Source organism: Guyanagaster necrorhizus (assembly GCF_019112545.1).
Source record: "Guyanagaster necrorhizus MCA 3950 unplaced genomic scaffold BT62scaffold_7, whole genome shotgun sequence".
Taxonomy (NCBI): Eukaryota; Fungi; Basidiomycota; class Agaricomycetes; order Agaricales; family Physalacriaceae; genus Guyanagaster; species Guyanagaster necrorhizus.
In genome coordinates this window covers 132,286-153,997 of record NW_025064886.1, presented here as the reverse complement: position 1 = coordinate 153,997, position 21,712 = coordinate 132,286, and the positions used below count along the sequence as shown (strand labels likewise).

General features: G+C 46.9%; 6 protein-coding genes and 1 non-coding gene across 7 annotated transcripts; 2 read left to right on the top strand and 5 right to left on the bottom strand.

The window, feature by feature from the left end:
- Positions 1-618: 618 nt before the first annotated feature.
- Positions 619-1,152, bottom strand: BT62DRAFT_702005 (uncharacterized protein). Its single transcript, XM_043181940.1, has one exon. The coding sequence runs from the start codon at positions 994-996 to the stop codon at positions 706-708; it is 291 nt and encodes a 96-aa protein (XP_043041875.1). The 5' UTR covers positions 997-1,152; the 3' UTR covers positions 619-705.
- Positions 1,153-1,244: 92 nt separating this feature from the next.
- Positions 1,245-2,268, bottom strand: BT62DRAFT_929452 (uncharacterized protein). The gene has a single exon (XM_043185726.1). It carries the CDS (start codon positions 2,240-2,242, stop codon positions 1,499-1,501), a length of 744 nt encoding a protein of 247 aa, XP_043041874.1. The 5' UTR covers positions 2,243-2,268; the 3' UTR covers positions 1,245-1,498.
- A 496-nt stretch (positions 2,269-2,764) lies between these two features.
- Positions 2,765-2,858, bottom strand: BT62DRAFT_t47. The gene has a single exon. It is a non-coding gene; the product is annotated as a tRNA-Val (tRNA).
- Positions 2,859-7,156: 4,298 nt separating this feature from the next.
- On the bottom strand, positions 7,157-9,044 carry BT62DRAFT_1003085 (Mob1/phocein; the record flags this gene model as incomplete). The annotated part of the gene is made up of 5 exons (XM_043176898.1): positions 7,157-7,263; positions 7,313-8,385; positions 8,438-8,520; positions 8,567-8,702; positions 8,752-9,044. The coding sequence occupies 5 exons, from the start codon at positions 9,042-9,044 to the stop codon at positions 7,157-7,159; spliced, it is 1,692 nt and encodes a 563-aa protein (XP_043041873.1).
- A 195-nt stretch (positions 9,045-9,239) lies between these two features.
- On the top strand, positions 9,240-10,490 carry BT62DRAFT_701931 (uncharacterized protein). Its single transcript, XM_043181939.1, has 2 exons — positions 9,240-10,230; positions 10,301-10,490. The coding sequence occupies exon 1, from the start codon at positions 9,398-9,400 to the stop codon at positions 10,223-10,225; it is 828 nt and encodes a 275-aa protein (XP_043041872.1). The 5' UTR covers positions 9,240-9,397; the 3' UTR covers positions 10,226-10,230; positions 10,301-10,490.
- A 1,284-nt stretch (positions 10,491-11,774) lies between these two features.
- Positions 11,775-12,802, top strand: BT62DRAFT_701843 (uncharacterized protein). The gene has a single exon (XM_043181938.1). It carries the CDS (start codon positions 12,032-12,034, stop codon positions 12,719-12,721), a length of 690 nt encoding a protein of 229 aa, XP_043041871.1. The 5' UTR covers positions 11,775-12,031; the 3' UTR covers positions 12,722-12,802.
- Positions 12,803-15,909: 3,107 nt separating this feature from the next.
- On the bottom strand, positions 15,910-17,750 carry BT62DRAFT_1073955 (uncharacterized protein; the record flags this gene model as incomplete). Its single annotated transcript, XM_043178982.1, has 8 exons — positions 15,910-16,149; positions 16,501-16,649; positions 16,704-16,930; positions 16,985-17,038; positions 17,093-17,216; positions 17,270-17,324; positions 17,384-17,458; positions 17,508-17,750. 8 exons carry the CDS (start codon positions 17,748-17,750, stop codon positions 15,910-15,912), a joined length of 1,167 nt encoding a protein of 388 aa, XP_043041870.1.
- Between the last annotated feature and the right edge of the window lie 3,962 nt (positions 17,751-21,712).

Sequence of the window (21,712 nt, the reverse complement as noted above, 5' to 3'; positions counted from 1 at the left end):
GAGAGCAAGAACACACATGCGTGTGGGGAAAAAAAGAGATGTCCAACTCTAAAGTAAGCACGGACCTAGGACTAAGGATGCGGTTCATCGCATACATATTGTCTCCGGCTTGAGGAGCCCAAAGAAGCGACGCAGCATGACAGAAACGCAGTTTATTGTATTCCGAACATACCCTTCGCCCGAAATGTCATTGAGAGGTCGGAAGTTTTTCGCCACAGGTCTAGACAACATACAAAGATTTACAGTTCTGTACGGTGCACGGATGGCCACTGTGGAGAATGTATGCACAGCAAACGTCGGACATTAGGGTTATCATTTCACAGTAGGACAGCAAATGTTTCGGTGGAGGTGTGGAGGCAGAGGGACGACAGTGAATGCGGCTTTTGCCATCGCTTATCACACATCATCGGGCTTTGGCTTCGGACAATCGACATCTACAAGTGTCACCGAAAGTCATCAATGATTCACAGGCCACAACGGTGTGCCTGCGAATCCTCTACGAGGGCCGGTGGAATGAGAGCACGGTGGTAGTTAGGCAATGCTACATCAGAAACTGGTGTTCTGAAGTCAGAGAGATGTAGTCCAAGTGCCAGAGTTTGATTATTGGATTCGTACGATATATTGCGGTATTCAGCGCCAGCGTCAAAAGAACGGGAAGCGGACAATTTTGAGAAAGCTCATTATGTTTTTGAAATGCGGTGAAATTCAAGCGCTGGATACTTGATATCGATTGCGCCACAAGGAAGCTGGAAGCCGGCGCAGTCCAGAACACAAGCGTATGAAATAGCAGTACAATGTGAGCAGTATCCAGACGCTCTTATTACACTTTCTAGGTTCCACCAAAGAGGAAAGTTGAAGTACACACAAAAGTGGAGACCGAATTTTTGAACAACTAGGATGCCGAAGTGCGGCGGAAGCTACGGTCCAGGCAGAAAGATTGAGCGGTTGTGTACAGTTGACGACACATGTTATATAAATCAGAATTGACCCTAGCATACAACACGTACTTACCGTTCCCACGTATTTTCTTGTCTAAACGTACGAAAGGTAAGAGGATGCTGGCAGAATGCAATTGAACTTGAACGGCCTGAGGTCAGGTCCCGTTGCATGAGGGTTGCCAGGTATACGTTTGGGCGTACGACATCGGCCGTGCTACTCCCCATATTGAAGAAGAGGCACCATCAGTGCATGATGCATTATTGCCGTAAGAAATACTGATCATAGGAGAAAAAACGGAAATCAGTCTTGAAACAAGTCACTATGGTGCTTGTAAAATGTTTTTGGACCAAGTCTAATATCAGTACTAGAATACATATGAATACATACGGAACGGGATGCGGTACAGTAACAAAAGCCAATGTATGCGTAAGATGAGAGAGATAAAGCAAAGAGCGTGGTCGTATCCAAATGAGTGTGCATGTTCGGCAAAGCGACAAGGAGCGTGCATAGTCCAGTAAGTAAACAAGAAAAGCGATCCGGATGCAATAAAATATACAATCTAGAAGGAAAACATGCCGAGGTGAATATTGCTGAGGACGCTGAGCGTTGTTTTGCGTTTGCTTTTCTTCAACACCAGTGCCGAAGGGGATGGTGGCAGTGACGGCGGCATCGATGGCGGGGGCGGTGGATGCGTGGAAAATGAGACCGCACGCGACCGCACGGGCCATATTGGCCTGACGCTAAATCGCGTCGAGATGGGTGAGGTCGGCTGTGGCGACGGTATATAGTCGTCTTCATCGATTGAAAACCGCGACGGCGGTAGCTCTTCCTCGCAGCTGTACGCCCATCCACCAGTAAAGTCTTCCACTGTATCCATTCCATCGTCGTCGTCGTCATCATCATCCTCAACGATGTACACGGCTTCCCGTTTACCGTTAAGCGACAGTCTCAGCGATGCGAAGGAGCGTGTTTTGACAAGAGTATGCGAGCTGCTGGCGGCAGAGGAAGGGGAATGGGCGATGGTAAGCAGCGAGTCGGTCGATATGCGACTTGAAAGTGTGGGAGAATATGCGGTAGCATCATCCCAGTGGGACGGGAAAGAAAGATGGTGAACAAGGGAGACGAGATCAGCCTCTGCCTCGATGCCTAGGACATCGTCAGGCGCGTCGGGATCTGGATGGTCGGGTGTCTGGATGGCAAGAGCGCGTACCCAGTCGGGCGAGGGTAGGACGAGCGGGTTAGGCGAGGGTGAGGGGGCTGTCGGGAAGCCCTGAATGGGAGAGTCGGTACGGGCGATGTCCATGGTAGGTAACTGAGAATGACAGTGGGCCCAAAGTCAAGTCTAGGGTGGAATTTTCGAATCGTCCGGCACCCTCCTTTTGAATGTTTTTTTTCCCTCAGATCCATTTGGACCTTGACAGATTCGCACCGATTTAGCTGCTGCATACGGATGCGGATAATTTAAATTGGACACACAACATGGCCAAATACTTGTCGACGAATTCATTTCTCTGGGTATCTATTACCGTTTTGGATACCGCGCCAAGCTCACGGGTCCTGGTCACACACTCAAACGACGCGGCGCCTGTGCGCGACGAAGCGCAGGCACGCACCGACAGCCGGTCCCTTGCTCTCCGCCACGACTAGATCTGCGACCACCGGCATACGTACAATCGTGTCCTCGAAGATGTATCCGACGTGCTGAGCGCTTATCATCGCTACTTCCATTACTCAGGTGATTGATGTTGTTGTTACGTATGTAATATTTTTACATTCTACGGTCCTTGCTCCGCTACAAACGACGAGTGCCGAAAAGAAAAAAAAATGGCTAACACAGGGGATCGAACTTGTGACCTTCTGTGTACGTATTGCTCAACAGACACGTAAGACAGAAATTATAACCACTAGACTAGTCAACCAATAAATAGATTGAACGTTAGTAATATGTAAAGTCCGTAAGAAAATAAGATCGATTTTAGAACACTTGAGCGGCCGTCCAATATGGACCTTTGGAAAAATGAACAGCCTTGCTGACCCGACAGCCCTACTATTTCTCAGAGCACCTGAGATTAGGCAAATACTTCAAATGAACAGGCAGAAGGCTTCTAATTTCAAAAATGCTTCTTTCGGAGCAAACGCCCGCAGTTGCGTCTATGGTTACCTTCATTGGTTGGCGGTTGTTATGTTTCATTTTATCAAAATTAAAGAACCATTGAGATTCAATGTACATCCAGTCGATACCAAGTGTCCAAAAGGTCATGAAGAATTATCGTTGACAGTTGGAACCTGTCAGGAACTCCTGGTTCTCTTCGTCGGCCGCGGAGGGACAAGACGAGTAAATAGACACTTTTCCCCGCCGTTGTCAGCACTTATAATGGCCTCCTTATCATGAACAGACCTCATGCTATCCGGATGCATACCTCGTGGACGAACGCAGATCGACGGCACTGGAACCTCAGGCAGTAGCCGCCGACCTTCGAGAGTGAGAGCTGCGGCGTCCACAGATCTTGCATCAGAGCCGCTTCTCAAGAACTACCGGCACAGGCTAGATGTTGTCGAAGAGTATATGATGGCTGGTTTGTCACTGCGACAGAGGTACACATATCTAACTCACAAGAAACCATATAATACACACCAGAAAGATGAAAATTTGAGGGAAACCAAAATGTGCACATTGTCGATCTTGGCAGATATTTTACATAAAATTTGTGTGCTCCCCAAATTTATCTCTGGCGGGCGGCATGGGATTGAGATCCTCCAAAACACAAAGTTCCCCGAATGTTGCTCTTAATACGTTATAGTTGCACTCAAAATTCAGGTTTGTCAAAAATGTTCATCTTTCCGGTGCGATATCTAGGCCCTGTCAGCGACACTCACCGGCGTTTTGTGGTCAAGTCGAAGACGCGTTACGACGGTATGCTAATCAAAATCCCGGCCACGAGAGAAGACCTGCACCAAGATGTGCGCTGCGTAAATCAATCCTACGAAGACCCGGTCGTATGCAAACATATGCGTGACAACCAAAATAGGACCTCGCAGCTAAAAGAACAAAAAGTAGAACGCAGCGGAAAGATGGACGAGTCATAGGGAACGAAAGGCGGCAGAGTATAAAGACACAGTGAAAAATACGCATGTCTGCCCAAGACTCTGAAGATTCAAGCACGAAAATGTTAAAAAATGCTTCTTCACGTGAGCGCGTAGATCCCACTTCATTCAAACGAGCGCAGCCGGAGAAGCAGAAGATTCCAAACATGTCGGTTGAACGTTGTGAGCCAGACTCTACGGTCTGCAAGAAATCTAGGGTCCCGATTGTGACAATTTGAATTTTTTTGTGTCAAATCCGATGCGCGACAGGAATGCCAGCAGTGATGGAAATATATTCCAATTAACCCATTCAAATAAGAGGGCAAACAGACCTTGACAAGCAAGATGATGCCTTGCGATGAATATAAACCATCAATACTTTAGATATTATACCACAGGGGTCATATGAAGGGATCAAGGCCTGTGGGAGGAATAATATCATCGTTTGAAGCACGTATATGGTTCCTTCCGCGTGTCCTTTGGAAAGCCCGTTGAGAGATTCCGACTTGATATTGCGGTAGACATGACAACACAGTACCGTAGAATTTCGTTTGAAATATCGTCGGCGTGGCACCTAGACATTAACAAAAAAGTCCAAGCTAGAGACTTCTGGAGTCTCACTCGTTGCTTCTAGGGAGGCTTGTAGCTCACGGCGTGTTCCTTCATTTTGACTGGAGATACTCACGTTGCCTCCGGCTTCAATTAATCATAAGCGGAGTCTATCTCTCGAGAGTGTGTGGACAAGTTGTGAACGTTGTTTTTGTCAATTTCTTCCATCTGGCATCGGGATCGCGGTGTTGCCAATGTCATCGCGATAAGATGGAAAGCTTGTCAGTGCACTGGCTACATGGTACTGCTAAATGGAGTCACAAGAAAAGTAGCTTCTTTGAATGTAGCACACACTTGTGAGAGGAACGAACTAAACGTAACTGAAGGGCTTTGACTTGAGGAATGAATGTCAGGGGCACGCCGGCGCCAGCTTCAGTTCCAGTGCGAGAGTATATCGCTGCTTTGCAGAGTCTGTTGATAGAAAGACGATATAATGCGTACTAATGTCCTTCATTCAAGGACGACGTTCGTTGAGGAACAAGATACTAACGCAGTTCGGAAGAGCCCGCAAGTCTGTAAACTGGATACTGCCGAGGCTAGTGCCGCAGCAATTGATGTCTCGCCTAAAATAATAATTCGACTGTTGATATTTTCTTGCATATGTCATTCACGCGTTACAGACGGAAGGAAGGAAGGAAACGGAAAAATCAGCTCCGTTACGTAGGTATTATCGAGCATATCAGGAAAGCATTCATCCGGGACCAGGGCCTGAATCCCGTGTATCGATCGACAAGCATAGAAGAACAGCCCGTTGCTTTCACGTTGTATTCTCAGAATGTTAGAACATAAAGCTTGAAGTTTGATATTTGGAAGGGATATTTAGATTTGAGATAGACTTTCAGTAATCTTCCCTACATGGGGTGTCAAATCAAATTACTAAAGAAAGCTACCGGTAAAGCCTCGGTAAGCCCAGTGCCTAAGACATATGATAGTGGGTGTGCGGCAGTCAGCACTGAAAATTGCCTCAACACAAAGCGCCCCGAAGATAGCGGACTGGGAACACCTACGAAGCATAGAATGTCTTGTGCGAATGATGGATGCTCGAGAAATGGATGGCGGCTTCGAAGCCAAATTTGTGGGCGTCTAGGTGTTTCTGAGATGGGCGAAACAACATCCGAGTTCCCAGGTTATGTCGGCCAAGCTGACCCCCCGACTAGGAACAAGTGTATAGAGCTCTAAGAAGAAGAGACTCGGACCACCACTTAGATCGATATGGAATATTGATGGTTTTTTGCCAATGGTCTTCGCAGTCATTCGGATTGGCAGGTCAATTAGACAGCGCATACTGAAAACCATCAGTCCAAATTAGCGGCGAGAAAACAATATTTACAAGGGATGTTTAGGCTACACGCCTCATGTAGAAATACCGGCTGCTCTCTGAGCACTCCAAACGTCTTTCAGTCCCTTCCTTGGCCTGTTGCGATCTTCCGCAAGAAAACAAATGGCCCAGAGCGTTTGCATCAGAATATTAACAAGAAATCCGACGGTTCCGGAGGGGGAACGTTCGCTCGAGTTAGATTATGAGAGAACCCAGAGACTTGGCTCAGCAAGGAATGTATCGTGTATCAATTCGTAGCTGCAGGGTGTGGTAAATCAAAAGAAGCTGCGTGATCACTCTAAATCATCCCTTCCAAGTTCGCATGGCTCTAAGTTGACCTTCGGTTGCGACTGTTCGTGAGTACGCAATAAGCTCCACCGACGAGTTTGCTGCATCGGCAAAGCCCAGGCCAGTCAGTATCCGAAAAGCAAAGGTTTATTGTGACATTATTTTCGTTCGTGCCAATCGACAATCTCATTGGGTATGCGGCCCCAATCTATTATAGATTAACGCACAGTGAGGAAACTGATAACGACGGACTTTGGGCAGAGGGAAGAGCTTACGGTTATTGTCACTGCGGGCTCTTAAATTGATACCGTTGCATAAATCGCGTTGGGACGATCAGCAGAAATGGGTATTCAGTAAAATCGGACACACCTTGTCGCGTTGAGTGCTAAGAGCCGGGTAGTTGGTGATTTAAGACTTGTATCATTGTATCAATCACTTCAATTTTCGGTAGATGTATTCCGGTTCCTGGACGCATTAGTGTCTCAGTGTTGGTTAACTGGCGACAAGCATTGAAGAAGCGTCAAAGCTTCGGACACGAAATATATCGATCAAAGGAACAGCCTTGAGACTCACCGGCTCGCTGGATTCCATGTCCAATGACTTTCGGATGCCTACTCTAGAATGGAAGGGTATAGAACCCCAAAGCCAACGGGCACAAATCTCCGGCACCTCACAGAGGAGTATGAACTGATCGGCACCTTCGCGCGTGTCCCAGGTGACTGATCCTCTTGAAATTTGACGCAAAACGTCTACTATGGAAAAAGGTTCTCGCTGACGAGCGATATTAGTCCAAGGTATTGATGTTGATATGTTTGAAGTAACAAGATTCAAAGATCGGACTTCGCAAGACTGAAGACTTCTCAGCCTTGTTGCACACCGCAAGACCAGTTATCAGCAAAACATAATTGAAACAGACAATCACGGTGTTACACCTCCACTTGAAGCAACGTTCTCCACCTTCACGGACTCTAAATTAGTCTCCAGAACACCAGAACTGGAATCTGATTCCGAGGTTTTCAAATCATCTAACAGAACGATTAAAACAAAAGCCACGACGATGTCAAGCAAACTTACGGGATGAAAGGGATTCGGGCACAGTATCAACAGGGACTTCGTCCACAGTGGTTTTAGAAGAAGCCTCAGAAGCGACATTAACGGAGTCTGTTGACGTTTCGACGACTGATGGCTCAGTTTTCACTTCGATAGGTTCTTCGACAATATCGACTTCTTCTGCGACTGCCTCTGGGCTATGCTGCACGGATGATTCCTCGGTAGGACCTGCTTTTGAAGTTTCAGCGGACAATGACACTTCAGCGGAGGGAGGTGAAACGGTTTCGCCCGTAGATGAGGAAGTTGACTTTCCAACGTCCACTGGAGGTTCAGAGGTAATCGGCAAATCTGACTGAGAGAGCTCTACTTGCTCGGAAATTCGTGGTGGGACTGACGAAGGTGTCACGCTCGGTTCGGTAGAAGCTAGAGTATGTTCGGGTTCCGAAAGTGCAGCCGCTTCTGCAGCATCAGGAGCTGGTAAAGGGACGGCTTCTACTGACGGCGGTTCGGGTTTGGTTTCAGGCGGAGAAGGCTTGGCTGGGGACATTGATTCCTCTGTAGGCGCTTCGGCAAGTGATTGTTGTTCTTCGACGTGAACAGCTTCCGGGGATAAGCTCTGGAGTCTTTCAGCCGGGGGGGCAATAGCTTCCTCTTCCTTCGCCAGTTCTTCTGCAACAATAACCGCCTCAGTGTAGATCATTGTGTCTGTCCTATTTCGTCCAATCTTCCGAGGACTTTCGTTCCTCAAACCTGGCGGGCTGTTGCTCTTTGGCCTGCCTCCTGTGGTAATCCAATCTTCCTCAACATCATCTCGGTGTATTGCCTCTGCCTCTAAACTGCGATCCACACCCGCTGCCATAAGACGCGGGGGTTGAACTTCAGCATCGGCGTCTGATATTCGAGGTGGTATCACCTGAAATTCGGCGGGCACAAGCTCGAACTTGGTCGTGAGGGCAAGAAAGCGGGCGTACAATGAGGATTCAGCTTCGGCTTGTTCAAAAGCCTCACGATGATGAAAGTATGCGTGTGAGAAAATTCGGCCTAGTCGCCGAGCGAGGGAAGAAAAGTGCCGATGGGAGGTTTTGTCGATGTGCAGTCTGCATGACAATTGAAGAACGCAAATAGAGGATAGATATGGTCGTGTCTTACCGTGAAGGGAACGCTCGTGGTGAATTGAGAAGTGCAGTCGCACTGTCCAAGGTGTGGAGGATGTAATCAATCGCGCAACATTGCTAGTAAGAGTCAGAAAACGAATTGAAGGAAAGCCAGATGACAGACCTCCATGGCACCATCTGTACCATGAGCAACACAAAGATACAACCATTCTCCAGCCTTCATCTCTGGACACGTCAAACGTGTGCATTCTTGCTGCAGCGTCGTTATCAGAGGGTGGGTCAAATCTTGTGCCAAACGACTGTATAGACTGAGGATAAAGTAAAGACATAAGGCAACGGAGACCGTACCGTAGCTGTTCGTAAATCCAACATGCTTGGTCCACTACAACTTCCCCTTTCCGTTCCTTGTCTCCATCTTTGTCCTCAGATTTGGATTCTTCATCGCTTTGTTCCTTGCTGCCGATCTTGCCTGGTACGGCGACGATAGAATCCACATCGTGTACGTCCAGGCGAATCAGAAGCGAAATATATTCCTGCAGTTGGAAAGCGCTGTCGAGAGAAGCGAGCGTTGGAAGAGTTTTCACAGGGTAGAAGGAAGAGATTCGAGAGCCTCGTAGAGGCCTCTGAACAAGAGCGGTCATGATGGTGTGGTTCGAAGGATAGGAGAGAGAGCTTGCTATCCCGCCGGCAACTCCCAGAAGCGCCGCCTCGGCTGATCTCGGCACCGATCCTTAGTAGTCCTCAACGATAAATGGCTACTTATGTTCTCAATATTTGTAACTGAAGATAGATCCTACACGTAAATTGGAGGTGTTTCGTCAATTAAATTCCCAATGGGTGATTAAGGGAAAACTTCAAGACAACTTGTGTTCCACAACACGCAATTAGAACTCAGCCTAGGATCAGGTTACATAATGATTTTCGATCTCCCCAGTGGCAGTGCTAATCGTTGCCTCTCTCCTTTCGAGTGTTCTTACGGCTTTGAAGCTTGATCATGTTTTCGCCTCCTCCACCTTCGTATTTCGGTTCTGAAATCCAAGGATATATGCTGCCAACTGGAGCTCTCTTTTCGACGATTCCACAGACTGAACCTGGCCGGCGACGTCCCGCTGCATCTTTGTCTTCGCAGCAGCACAGACTCGGATATTTCGCTTTTCCAGAAGGGACAGCAGCTCATGCTGCCAACTTATTCACTCCGCCATCTGCACCTGCAGTCATGGACGAGGAAACGCCGCACGATGAGCAGATCTCTAACGAGTATCTGGAAGGTCTGAAACGGGAGGCTGAACTGCGTAGAACTGCAGAGAAAGCTGAAGCACTTTGCGGGGAGGAGAACTGGGTGCGGAACGGTGGCTTGCTGAGGGATGCTGATGGAAACAGGGACTATGCGAGGACGAACGCGATGCGGGAGGAGCTGAAACTCCGGGATCTGGAGGAAAGCTTGGTCAACCGTTGGAACGCGTATGAGAATGGATGGCAGGATCTGGTGTCTTCCAACAGTCCCCTTCGGTTTTCAGATATACCTTGGCCGATCGCTGTCGTATCTTGTCCTCAATCGTCAAAGGATCTGGGTCCGATGGCAGTGAAGCTAGGTGATATGTCGATGGAAGAGGTTGAAGATCTCTTGCTGGGTGACTTGACAGTGAGAGGCTGCACTGTAACCAGGAAGGAACGGATCAGGAATTCTTTATTACGGTGGCATCCCGATAAAATGACGGCGATCTTGTCAAGGGTCATGGAAGAGGATATCAGCGATGTTGTGGAGGGTATTGGCATCGTCGTTCGGTGCTTGCATCGCCTTAACTCGAAAGATGCGTCATGATTACAGTAAGTGTTATTTTTTATTTTATTTTATTTTTCTTTTTACCTGTGAGAATATATCTAATCGAACCTCCAGTAATTACCATTTCAGGATCGAAATCAATTTGTGGCGGTACAGTTGTACCGTAATCGTAGAAGACTGGGATCTAACACGGAATACGTGGCGGCCGCCATCCGATTAATGTTCAGTTTAGTTGGATTGGATTGCTGGCCTTGGTGTAAGAAAATGTATCCTCTGTGGACAGATGACTGAGCGAAAGAAAGGGCTCTTGATTTGACATCGTTTTGGACTAATCATTCATCTTGAAGCTCGTTCCAGTAACTCAGCTTTGATGTAGTCATTTTCGGTAGCCAAGCGGTCAGTCTCCTGTACTTGGCTAACTGGACGACTGGCAGGATATCATGCTCGCCTGGATCACGCCGCTTGGAGTTCAAGAGCAGCGAGACGTCAACCCAGCTTCTAGAGCCTAGAAATTTGGAATCTGTGCTCGCGGCTCAACCAGGACCTACCCCCCCAAGTAACTTGGTGTAAATGTAAATGTAGACATCGGTCAACTGTTTGTAGTTGTATTATGCTGACAATGAATTGGTCAACCCCGAAATCGGAAAGGGAATCCTGTTTCGTCTGGTCACTACGAGTCTGGCATGGACGAGTCTGGTGATTTCTACGGCTATAAATTCCCTTCAGAATCCCTCGAATCCAACTTGGAACTACAATACCCAGCTCAGCGACGATGCACCGTCAGAGGATGCGGGCAGATGCTCGATGTAAATTCCCCAAACAAGATGTGTGAGTCATGTAGGGGCAAGGTGTGTCTTCCCACCAGCGACGAGCGTAATGTCGTCTAAAGCCTTGGACGAATAGCATAGGATATACGCCTCGACCAAACGCGCACGGAGGAAGCTCGAAAAGGCAGCAATATCTGGCCAGACCATCATACCCATTGAGCAAATTCCGGGGTCCACTGCCTGGATGCCAGGCAATGCAAACGTAAACGAGGAAGAGCGTACTGACCGTCAGGTATGTCAGCACTTCTATACACTGTACACTGGATGATATCTGCATTCTTTCTAGCCCGACGGCCAGAGAATTGAACCCATCGATCCACCGCCACAGACATTCGCGACATCTTTCGCCTCTGAAGCCCTCTCGCAGTCTGGCACATCTGCAACCGAGAGCTCCTGGGATGCCAGTACCATTGATCCTCGCTTGTTCAGGTCACAGTCAAACAGTTCAAGCTCTGAGCTGGCTGGTGCCCTGACGCTTCCTGCACCTACAAAGTCTGGTACTCACTACAAGCCCCCCACCAACGAATACAGCGAAGGCGAATCCTTGGAGCAGAGGACTTCGTATTATCGTGATCCACCGCCCCAGTGCCCCCCCAAGAAACGCAAACGTCGTGCACCTTCTATAGTACTACCTCAAGTCCCAGCGACCAATGAAGACGGCTCTCCTTCTCTCCCGCCTAGATTTTGTTCAGTCAAAGGATGCAAAACTATCATCGCTGGTATGCACATTCCAAAATATAATCTCCTAGCCATTAAACAATCAGCTTAGGGTCTTACGCGTATAAGATGTGTGAACCTTGTCGTAATCGTTATCGTTCCTACGGTATCACTAAGCGCGCTAAATGGAAAGCTGAACGTGCTGCATTTGAGCAAGAGCTGGAAACACTCAGAGAGGTGGAAGATCAAAGGCGCAAGGATGCAGGATTGGCCGTAAGCTTGCATTATTTGCAATGTTACCGCAACACTTACGCTTTCATAGCCCTTGAGTGAATCTCCGGAAGATCTTCAAACATGGGAGATGTCCATCATCGACGAAAAGATAACTGTACCTCAGGACATCACAACTCTCTTGACGGCGTACTCATCTCTTTCTCCCGCAACCTTAATCAGAGCAACTGGGAGCCAACAACCCATCGGTTCCACTTTAATCCCAACCACATCTACTCCTACTGACCAGCCCACGGCAACCGCAGTGAACCACTTCTTCCCTCCCTTACCTGTTCTTCCTCCCCGAATGTGTACTGTTTCCCATTGTCACAAGATTCTTCCTGGACATTATATGTTCAAACGCTGTGAGCAACACCGACTCCAGAATAGACATCACAGCAAACTCAAAAGAGTCAGGGAAAAGGTGGTCAAATCTGCCGGACCTCCAGAGGGTTCTATTGGTGAGACATTTGAACAAGGCAGGGAAGATAGCATAGATCCAGAGGACGAAAAGATTCAAGATGCTGGCGTGGAATCAGAAGCGGAGGCTGCAAACATTCCGTTTATGGCCGACAAGGAGGTTTGTGAACTCGTAATACATCAGTTACACGTCTCACACTTCCGCTTCGTTCAATTTAGGGGAGGAGATCGTATAGCTGCACGTCCAAAGACTGTCACAATCTCATTGGCCCCGGTGTTCGGTGGCGTATGTGTGATCCCTGTAGGGTGCAAAGGAAGGCCTTGCAAGCACGTCGTCGAGCGGAAGTTGAACAGGAATTGAGGAATGCGGAGAAGGCTTGGCAGCTTCAAGCACAGACTGATGCTACTGCTCCCAATTCGCCCTCCGTCCATATTCCAGTCGCTGGAACCAGCGGGATTGATGTAGGTATGGCTATCTCATCTAGCACTGGAGATGCGTCAATCGATGGTGGAGAGAACGTAAATCAGCCGAATGCCAACGTTGACGAAAGTCCTATGGGCTGTTTTACACCAGATGTAGAAGAAAGTCGCAGCTTGTTCCTAGATGGCGTTGAACCAAATCCCGAGCTGTCCGCTCCTGTTGCTGTTGAAGCCATTGTAAATGAGGTAGACTCAATCTCAGCGGCACCTCCTGGGCCAGCTACTGGTCCTAACATGGAAAGGCCAGGTTCCAAGGGATCACTGAAGAAGGTAAAGTAATCTCGCTCTTTCACACTAGCTTCACTCGTTAAGGGATCACCATAACCTAGACCAACGACAAAGAAGCACCACTTTTCACGGCTATTGTCGGTGACCCCATACCTTCTGCTACGAATGACGCCGTCGCATCTGCACGAAAAAAGAGGAAGAAAGTGGATGGAGCTTCCACATCACCTACAGCACCCCCATCTTCGTCCGCACCCCCGCCGAAAGCATCAACGTCTGCGCCGACACAGCATCATCCCGAAACTCCCCATTCTATCCCTTATCCATACCCCCCTCCGATGCATGCCCAGTATCCTTACCCATATTATCTACCGCCATATCCCTACGGTCTGCCGCCGCCTACGCCCACCGGGTCGGGGGAGTTTCCTGTGTACGCAAATGCTCAGCCATACATGCATCCTTACCCGTATCCATATCCACCGCCCTATGCGATGCCTCATTCTCAATACCCATATCCGTCTCGTTATTATCCCCCCTATAGCGGGGGCCACTATCCGTCATACTCTCGTTCGGTTGCGGGATCTTCGTCAGTCTCGGCACCGGTGCCCCCGGGTCCATTTATTCCAACTCCCGCTCAAACGATCCAACAATCGTCGTCGCAGCGGCAAAGCTCGGCGAGGACGTCGAACGTTAAACAGTCGTCGCCTCGAACGAAGTCTGCTGCCTCCTCAAATCCGCCAGCCTCCTTTAGCTCCACACAACCGACACTGTCTGCTGCTCGGTTGGGAAACTCGGTGACTGTAGCCATGGCGTCTCCCCCATCCCATCCGCACCACAATGTGTTTCGACCATCACCTTATACATCAATGTCGACCGAACCGCCCGTCATCATCGATCCAGCTGTTCAGACATCAACTTCTCAGAATATGTCATTCAATTATTACAATCCAGATGTAAGTTTCCTTGTCCCTCTCGTGATCTGTGAAATAATCATCTTTATCAAAATCAGGCCAAAATTCGGAAACGAAAGGCTGTGGATGGCGAGCTACATATACTTATCCAGGTTCCTCGGGGTGCCCCAGCCCCATCATCTACGACGCTCACTAACCGGTTCATGAAGGAGCCGGCTGTAAAGGAAGTTTCTATGGACTCCTTGGAGCTGCAAACAGCACCAGTGGTACCTGTGGTCGAGAATCTCCCGCTGAATCCTGGACCGTCACCTGAGGACACCGGACCGAGAACCCTTCCCGCAGTGAGTAGAGTCTTCTTCATATCTACGATGGCCATTGATAATACGAGCAGCGAGCGTGTGCGAACAAATCGTGTCATCGGACAATACCAGGAAACGTTCAAGGTACGATGTGCGAGAAATGCAAGGCGAAAATCAAGAAGCACAAAGCCAAAGCTAAACAGAAATATAAGCTGGAGCCTCGGAAGGCTATCGTTGCTACGTCTATTGGTGGGGCAACGAAAGCCCAGATTCGGACTAATGAGGTGTGACAAGGAGGATATGGAATACCACACGGACAATGTTTTCATGTTTTCATCTATACCTTATGTAACCTATGTTCATGGATATGTATCTGTATCACTCATTGCTCCTTGCTATCTTTTCTTCACAGCACCGCAAATCGCAGCGTTGTTTCAAGCTGTATCTGTTTATGTCTCCAAAGCATTGCGAAACATCCATGCATTAATGGTATCTTATGCAGTGAACATATTTAACTCTATCAGCAAAGCGTCGCAGTGTCATTGTTTCAATGTCTGATTTGGTTGGTCTACAACGTGACCCGCGTTGCTGTACACGGTGTATTTCCTAGCGCGAAGGCTATAATACCCTTGATGAATGGAATGACTGGCAGCTGTACCGTGGATGCTGCAACAGTAAAAGCCCAGGCTTCATGGACAAAGGTCATCATAAGTACAAAAAAGAGGTCCAGCTCAAGTTGGAATACTCACCGCAAGGCCAGAATACTACGATACTTCCCAGTGGAAATCTATGTAGTCTGGTGAGTTCGAAATAGTATCGCGCCACTGACTTGGGAGTCGAGACAAGAAGCGGTGATGCGTTCTTTGAAGATTCAACAGATATGATTGTGTCGAATATTAGAAGTAACACCTCAGAGTACACTATATAATGCTCCTGTGCCAATTATCCACCAGTACTTAATCGTTGCGGAATTACCTGTGGAACACCGAATCTCTGATGATCACTGAAAGAGACGTGTCATACAGCTGGAGACATGATATATGGAAACTGGTATGCCACAAGGAACAATACAGATAGATGCACAGCCCGAAATCCATGCAAAAGTCTTCGTGAGACTGCAACTTTTTGACGAGCCGGTGGCATCATAGATAAATTGCTCATGGAGTTGAAATACAAGGAGACAGAATGGCAGGTGCCGAGATGATAACAAGAATAGCTTCCAGTGATGCAAATGAAACTCGGCAGCAGGCTTGAGCCTATAGCTAGAGTATCCAGTACACATCCAGTGGTGCGTAAGAACGTCTGATGTGATCCCGGTGCCAGTTCAGCGCATCTAGTTGCTTTGATGGACGTAAACAGCTGATACTCAATCAGGAACCAGTAGTAGCGAGATGAGGACCAGCAGTTGGGTGATATCGAGGGAGTGGGATTAGGTCATCAATCACCTCGGTTCCCAAGTTCAACGCGCTCTGCCTGCGCGCACACTGGACCTCTCGGTCAGGTACCATGCAGAGAGACAGCCCTTTGAAACATTTATTTTCTTTTCGCATCAATCAGCCAGAGCCTCGATTCGCGATTCTCAATTGTCCTGGTAAGTGCTATACTTAGAAGTCCGCCTCCTGGCATCAATTCTACTACGCCGGCGTCGCGATGATCTGGGGAAGATAATTACCGATGCTATCACCTGGATGCACACGTTCCATAGCCCAACCAGCCCCATTCAATAACCCCACGATATGGGCCAATGTTCGGTCCTGGCCGGTGAAATGCACGTACATCGAAAGGTCGGTGAAATACGGGGAAGCGTTGGCGGTGCCCATGTTGGCAAGCAGTGGTGCTGGCGGAGCAGGGGAATTTGCACCAGGTATATCAACCTCCACAGCCGAGCACGAGTAAAGAATAATGCAGTCAATGAGGACCAACTTAGTAGCAGCTGTAGGAGCATCCCGCAATCACCGAAGGATCCGAGTTACGTATTTGTCTGACCAGTCATGGGTAATCTGCTTGAGAAGAAAGACGCTGGCATCTAACTGGCGTTGAACTTGGAAAAAGTCATGCTCTAGCATTTCAATTAGTGAGCCGTGAACAAGAGGCAACTGCTAGTCGGACATGCCTATATATTGGATCCTCCTGGACACAAGCATATGAGGTAATACTTGCTCGCAATGGTGTATACATGCTAAATTTGAGACAGTTTTATGAAGGGTACTCTCTGCCGGACTGACCTTCTTCCCTTGTGCAACCACCGAAGGCATGTCTTGGATTATACATCGGATATGGCGATGTGCTTTTACCAGGGTGATAGAGGAAACACCAATCCCACCCCCTACATCAACGACTATGCTATCGTTGGGGAGATAACCCCAATCAAAGCCTAGCGTGATAAATTGTAAATTCACGATAGATGAGGTCAAACTACAGCGTGTACCTTTGAGGATAGAATCCTGTGGCCGCATGCGACTGACGCCATCCATGGCTACTCCGAATCGCTGCAGCCGCAGCTGATTTGAAGGCTTCTCGAGCCAATTCCACACTCCGACATCGCACCCAAATGCTTGCATCATGGGTGAACGCTCTGGAGAATCCTCGAACGCCATCTCAGGATTAGTGAGGTGTTCGGTGATGTATCCGGCGCCTTTATAATCTTCGTCTGTACTATATGACAAGTTAAAGATACGATTCAGAGCCTAGGCGTACTGAAGGTCGTACCAATGTCCAATCAAAGCTGCAATTCCGTTGGTTCCGTCATACTTTTCAAGGGGTCTTTACATGCTGGTAGTTAGCGTTACATGTGCGGTAAACGAGAAGACTGCGCACCTGTCTAAAAGTTCCGCGACCGGTTTACCAGTGTCACAGATGGATGAGAGGCGGTTATTAGCGTATACGTCGGGTGAAATTTCTTTGAAGATGTGATGAGTGGCCAAAAAACGCATGATTCTTGCGGTAAATAGTATCGGTGAGGGTAGAAATTATTGTGCTAAAGTGACACCTTACAGAACTTCATGTGGTCAACGTTGCTTTGAGCAGCAATTTTCGTTACGTGCAAGCCCTAGTGAAAGGCCATGCTCAATGAGCAAAGGAAAGCATCAACATAAGAGAGGCCGCAACCTTAGGACCAGCTTCGCGCAGAATTTCGACAGCGTTTGTTTCTATCGCAGCTCTCAACGAAGCAGACAAATAATACTGGAGGTACAGTCAGACTGAGAGCAAGGCAACTAAGATCAACCACTACGCTGCATCCTGCGTTGAAAACGTGCATTTGAGGCCGCTGCACCACAGCAATTAGCTGATAAGCCGTCGCCGTTGTGGGAATAGAGGCCTCTTGTACAGCCGGCGTCAGACGAATAGATTTGCTGTCTGGCATGTAAGGCTCATCGAGAACAGGAAACTCAACGCCAGAACGCTGGCATTCCTTTTCGATTCTTTCGATAGATCCTTGGAGAACATGGAGTAAAGCGCGCATATGAGAAGCCATACTTGGGGAAGAATATCAACACGGCAGTGGATTGTATCCCAGGGATCTTCCTGCTTGCATTATCCATGGATCTCGGCACTACAAAGAAGTACATTCAGCCCCACAGTGGTGCCTTGAAGCAGCTAGATGACAGGTAGCACGTAGCAGTGATGATCAAATGGTGGGATCTCGTCAGATTGGGCACCTGTTACGAGTCGTTCCATGGCCCGATACTTTTACCTGATGTTTTTCCTCTTTCCCCCGTCTCCCCGGGCTAGCCCATATTTGTTATTCCAACCATATATATAAGAGCCAGTACATGTAGTGTAGCTAGGGGTTTTTGCAATCGACTAGCCTTTATGCCTGTCAGTGACTGCACAAGCCTTTCATGAGAGAAGTGACTTTTGCCACCCTCTCATATTTTTGACAGCTCCATTGGCTTAATTTTTGCTTTTATCTTTTTCTCTCTCTCATCTGTGCTTTTCTCTCTAAACTCTCTATATCTCTCTTTGTTGATATCTGGATCCCCTGTGGCTTGATCACCCAAGGACATTCCAACTTCGACACCAATATCTAATTTTCTCTTTACTTCTTGGTTCCCTAGGATGTCACATTCTAGTGTTGCAAGTGCTCAGGATGCTACCCCTGTTCTGGCTGTGTGCTGTGTTCCAGTGTCTGGTGCTACAGCACTGAGAAACCTTCCTCTTGCCTATGCACAAGCAGAGGAAGAGGATTAAAATCACTCAGAGAAATTGGAGGATGTTGGTTTCAAGGGAAATCTGACCATGGAAGTTTCAGATAATGAGTTGTCCTGTAGTGATGTAGATAATGGAAATGATTATGAATTGTCTACATCTTTTACCTTTGAGAGAGCATCCTGTAGTACAGATGCAGAAGAATCCAATAAAATGGCAAAGCCTGCAAGGCTTTGCTGTACTCAGAGTCTTGATGACCTGGAGAAACATGAAGTTGATTTTGGAAGACTACACAAAGGAAGAAAGCTCATGAAGGAACAGCTTTCTACCATTGATGTGGCTGAACAGAATTTGACAACTGCACAGCAGGAAATGCTTGCCAAACATCAGAACAAGCTGATAGAAGACAAGAGCTGAGAGCAATGTACTGCATCTCAGACTCTGATGGCTACATCTGGACCCAGCTCTTACATTGCTAAAGGAAAATTTGTTGACCACAATCAGGAGATTGATGACACTGAATTAGATGTTGAGGCACAATGTGAGGCTCTTGAGACATGGAATCAGACTTGAGACATCAATCAAGAAGTCCCTGAAGGTGATGTGCCTCATTCAGAGGCTCACCCAGAGGTTGAAGATGGTTTTATGACTGTCAGAAAGTCTTCTAAGCATAATAAACAGAAAGAAAGACCTCAGAAATTAAAACCAAAGATAAAGGTTCACAAAACAGGCCACTACAGCTGAACCACTGGGTTTCAAAACCCTTAAGTCAGCAGAGGAAGTCAACTTCTTGGCAGACAGCCACTGCCAGATGAGGCAGAACCTAGTGGAAAGGCTCCTGAGAAAGACAATTCAGAAGTGGTAAAACTTAGATTTACTGTGCAAAATAGGATTATCATATGAAAGGAGGCACCATCTCTGAACAGCCTGGTCACAGACAACAACTCACTCTATTTATTTCTCAGCCCACCAGCTGAATAGCAGCAACCACTATTCAATGAATACCTGAACCTGATAGAAGCATTATCATAAGACACCACTATCATTAACTATCAATCCAATTTACTTCATGAGCTGTGCTCTTTCAAGAGTGCATCAGATGATATTGACTGCTTTCTTATTGACCATGAGCAATATTTTGAAGTATACTCAGTATACTTCTCTTTTGATATCTATCAGATCTTTTTTGCCTCCACCTATCTTGAAGATAAAGCTAAGGTTTGGTGGATCTTGCCCTCCTCTAACCTCTATTTGACAACTAGACAGCACCACTGACTGCTCTTCTGGCTGATGTTTAAGCAACTTCTCTATAACAAGTTCATTGACTCAGCTATGCAGAAAGTACACAAAAGCAAGATGAAGGAGTATAAGATGGGGGACAAGCCCACCATCAGATACTTTGATGAGCTGAAATGACTTGGCAAGCTTGCTGGAATATAGGATAACATTGCTGATAATGGCAGAATAGTCAAGATGCTCAAACATGGAGCACCTTCCTCCTACATCAAGATGATCTCAGATATTGGGATGAACATTTCAAAAGGATATGATGCATAAAAAGAGCAGATCACTGAGATATACAAGAAATGACAATGACAGAAGGCAGAACAAGTAAATCTTCAGGATGATTGCAAGCTCTATCAACCACAGAACATAAAGCCCAGCAATCAGTCCAGCATGGCCAAAGCCAACACCTTGTCTTCTAGTACTCCCACATATAGAATGCAGAAGACAGGCACTGGCACAACATACACTGGGAGTGGCAAGCCAATGAATATAGATCAACTTAAGAAGAAAAGAAAGTGCTTTAACTGTAGACAGAAGGGACATCTATCATGAGACTGCCTGAAGAAGAAGCAGACACATGAAGACATCAGAGTGCAGATAGCTGAGTTACAGAAGGAAGCCAATGAGCTTAAAGAGCTTGGCAAGAATATGAGAGTAGAGGAGGTAAAAGACAGGGCTGACTAGTGAGTGATTCCACTGGATCAGCCAAAGGACTTAGTGGTGTATCTCAAACAGCTGCTGGACAGACTAATAGTACTTTTGTAGTTATATCTATATTTAAATCATACATGCATTTGAATATACCTAAATCTACCACTATAAGACCACCAAAAGAATCACAGAACATGAAGGCTCAACTGCCTACAGGCTGAACAGAGAGAGCAACTCCCACTGGATGGCTCAAGCCCTTCAACACTGAATGGACTTGGCAGGCCATCAAAGATACAAAAACTGAGGAAGAAGTGAAGGCAGTACTCAAGAATTGGATACACAAGATCCAGGCAAAAGAGGTGATCAGTGAGATGATCAAAGGAATAAAGAAGGCTGAACAATGCTGAGCTCTAGAGTGACTTGATAAACTCAGAGGATCCTGGAAATACATTTGACATCAGAAGACACTGGAATGAGACTTGACCACCAAAGCCCAAATCAAAATACTCACATCTCATTCCATACATGCAGTAACTGCCTTAATTGACAGTGGTTGCACTGGGAGCTCTATCAATTATGCTTTTATTGACAAGCATAATTTATCCACTTGAGCCTGTTAGATCTAGGTCACATGTGATATAATTCACATGATAAACTGATGTCACTTTGCATTTGAGTGTTCCATCAGAGTTCACTGATATGAATCAGATCAGTGTGCTATCAAGGTCTGAAGAATCAGCTCAAGAATGAAGTAGTGTGAATAAACTTTAGCTCAAAGCTGAGAATATTACAGTGAGAGCTATGCTACTTATATACCAGTTGTCATCTATCCTAAAGATATAACTACCTAATTATGTGTCCTGACACTATAGAGTGTTTTGTCCAGTGTTATGAAGCTACTTACAAAAGGATATTGTCTGTCATGAAGTGGTTATTGTCACATTGAAGGACAATGACTGACTAGACATTGTTGTGATGACTAAGCCTATTCTATGGTCCTAAGCACTGGTCTAGATGCTCTGACTAATCAAAGATAGGGGTTAATCTCTCAAATAAAAGATAAAAAATAAGGAAAAATTGTAATATTACTCTCTCCTTAAGACCATCATTCTGATGGCTTAAATTAGAGATAAGTCCAGTTGTCACAGAGCAGATAACTGCTCTTCTTCTCATAAGATTCATAAAGATATTGAGCAATAGAATATCAGTTCAATATCTGTTCATAGTCATGTATTATGTTATTGGCATTTATATGCTGTTCATTGACCCATTGATTTGATTCAGGTCTGTAACTCTTTCAGCTGACCAAATAGTCAACTGTAGTGGTTATTCCATCATCTTTTACTTTGA

Excerpts from the sequence above, each read along its gene's own strand:
- BT62DRAFT_701843 (XM_043181938.1), top strand. The coding sequence starts at position 12,032 with ATGTCCATCATCGACGAAAAGATAACTGTACCTCAGGACATCACAACT.
- BT62DRAFT_701931 (XM_043181939.1), top strand. The coding sequence starts at position 9,398 with ATGTTTTCGCCTCCTCCACCTTCGTATTTCGGTTCTGAAATCCAAGGA.
- BT62DRAFT_929452 (XM_043185726.1), bottom strand. The coding sequence starts at position 2,242 with ATGGACATCGCCCGTACCGACTCTCCCATTCAGGGCTTCCCGACAGCC.
- BT62DRAFT_702005 (XM_043181940.1), bottom strand. The coding sequence starts at position 996 with ATGCTAGGGTCAATTCTGATTTATATAACATGTGTCGTCAACTGTACA.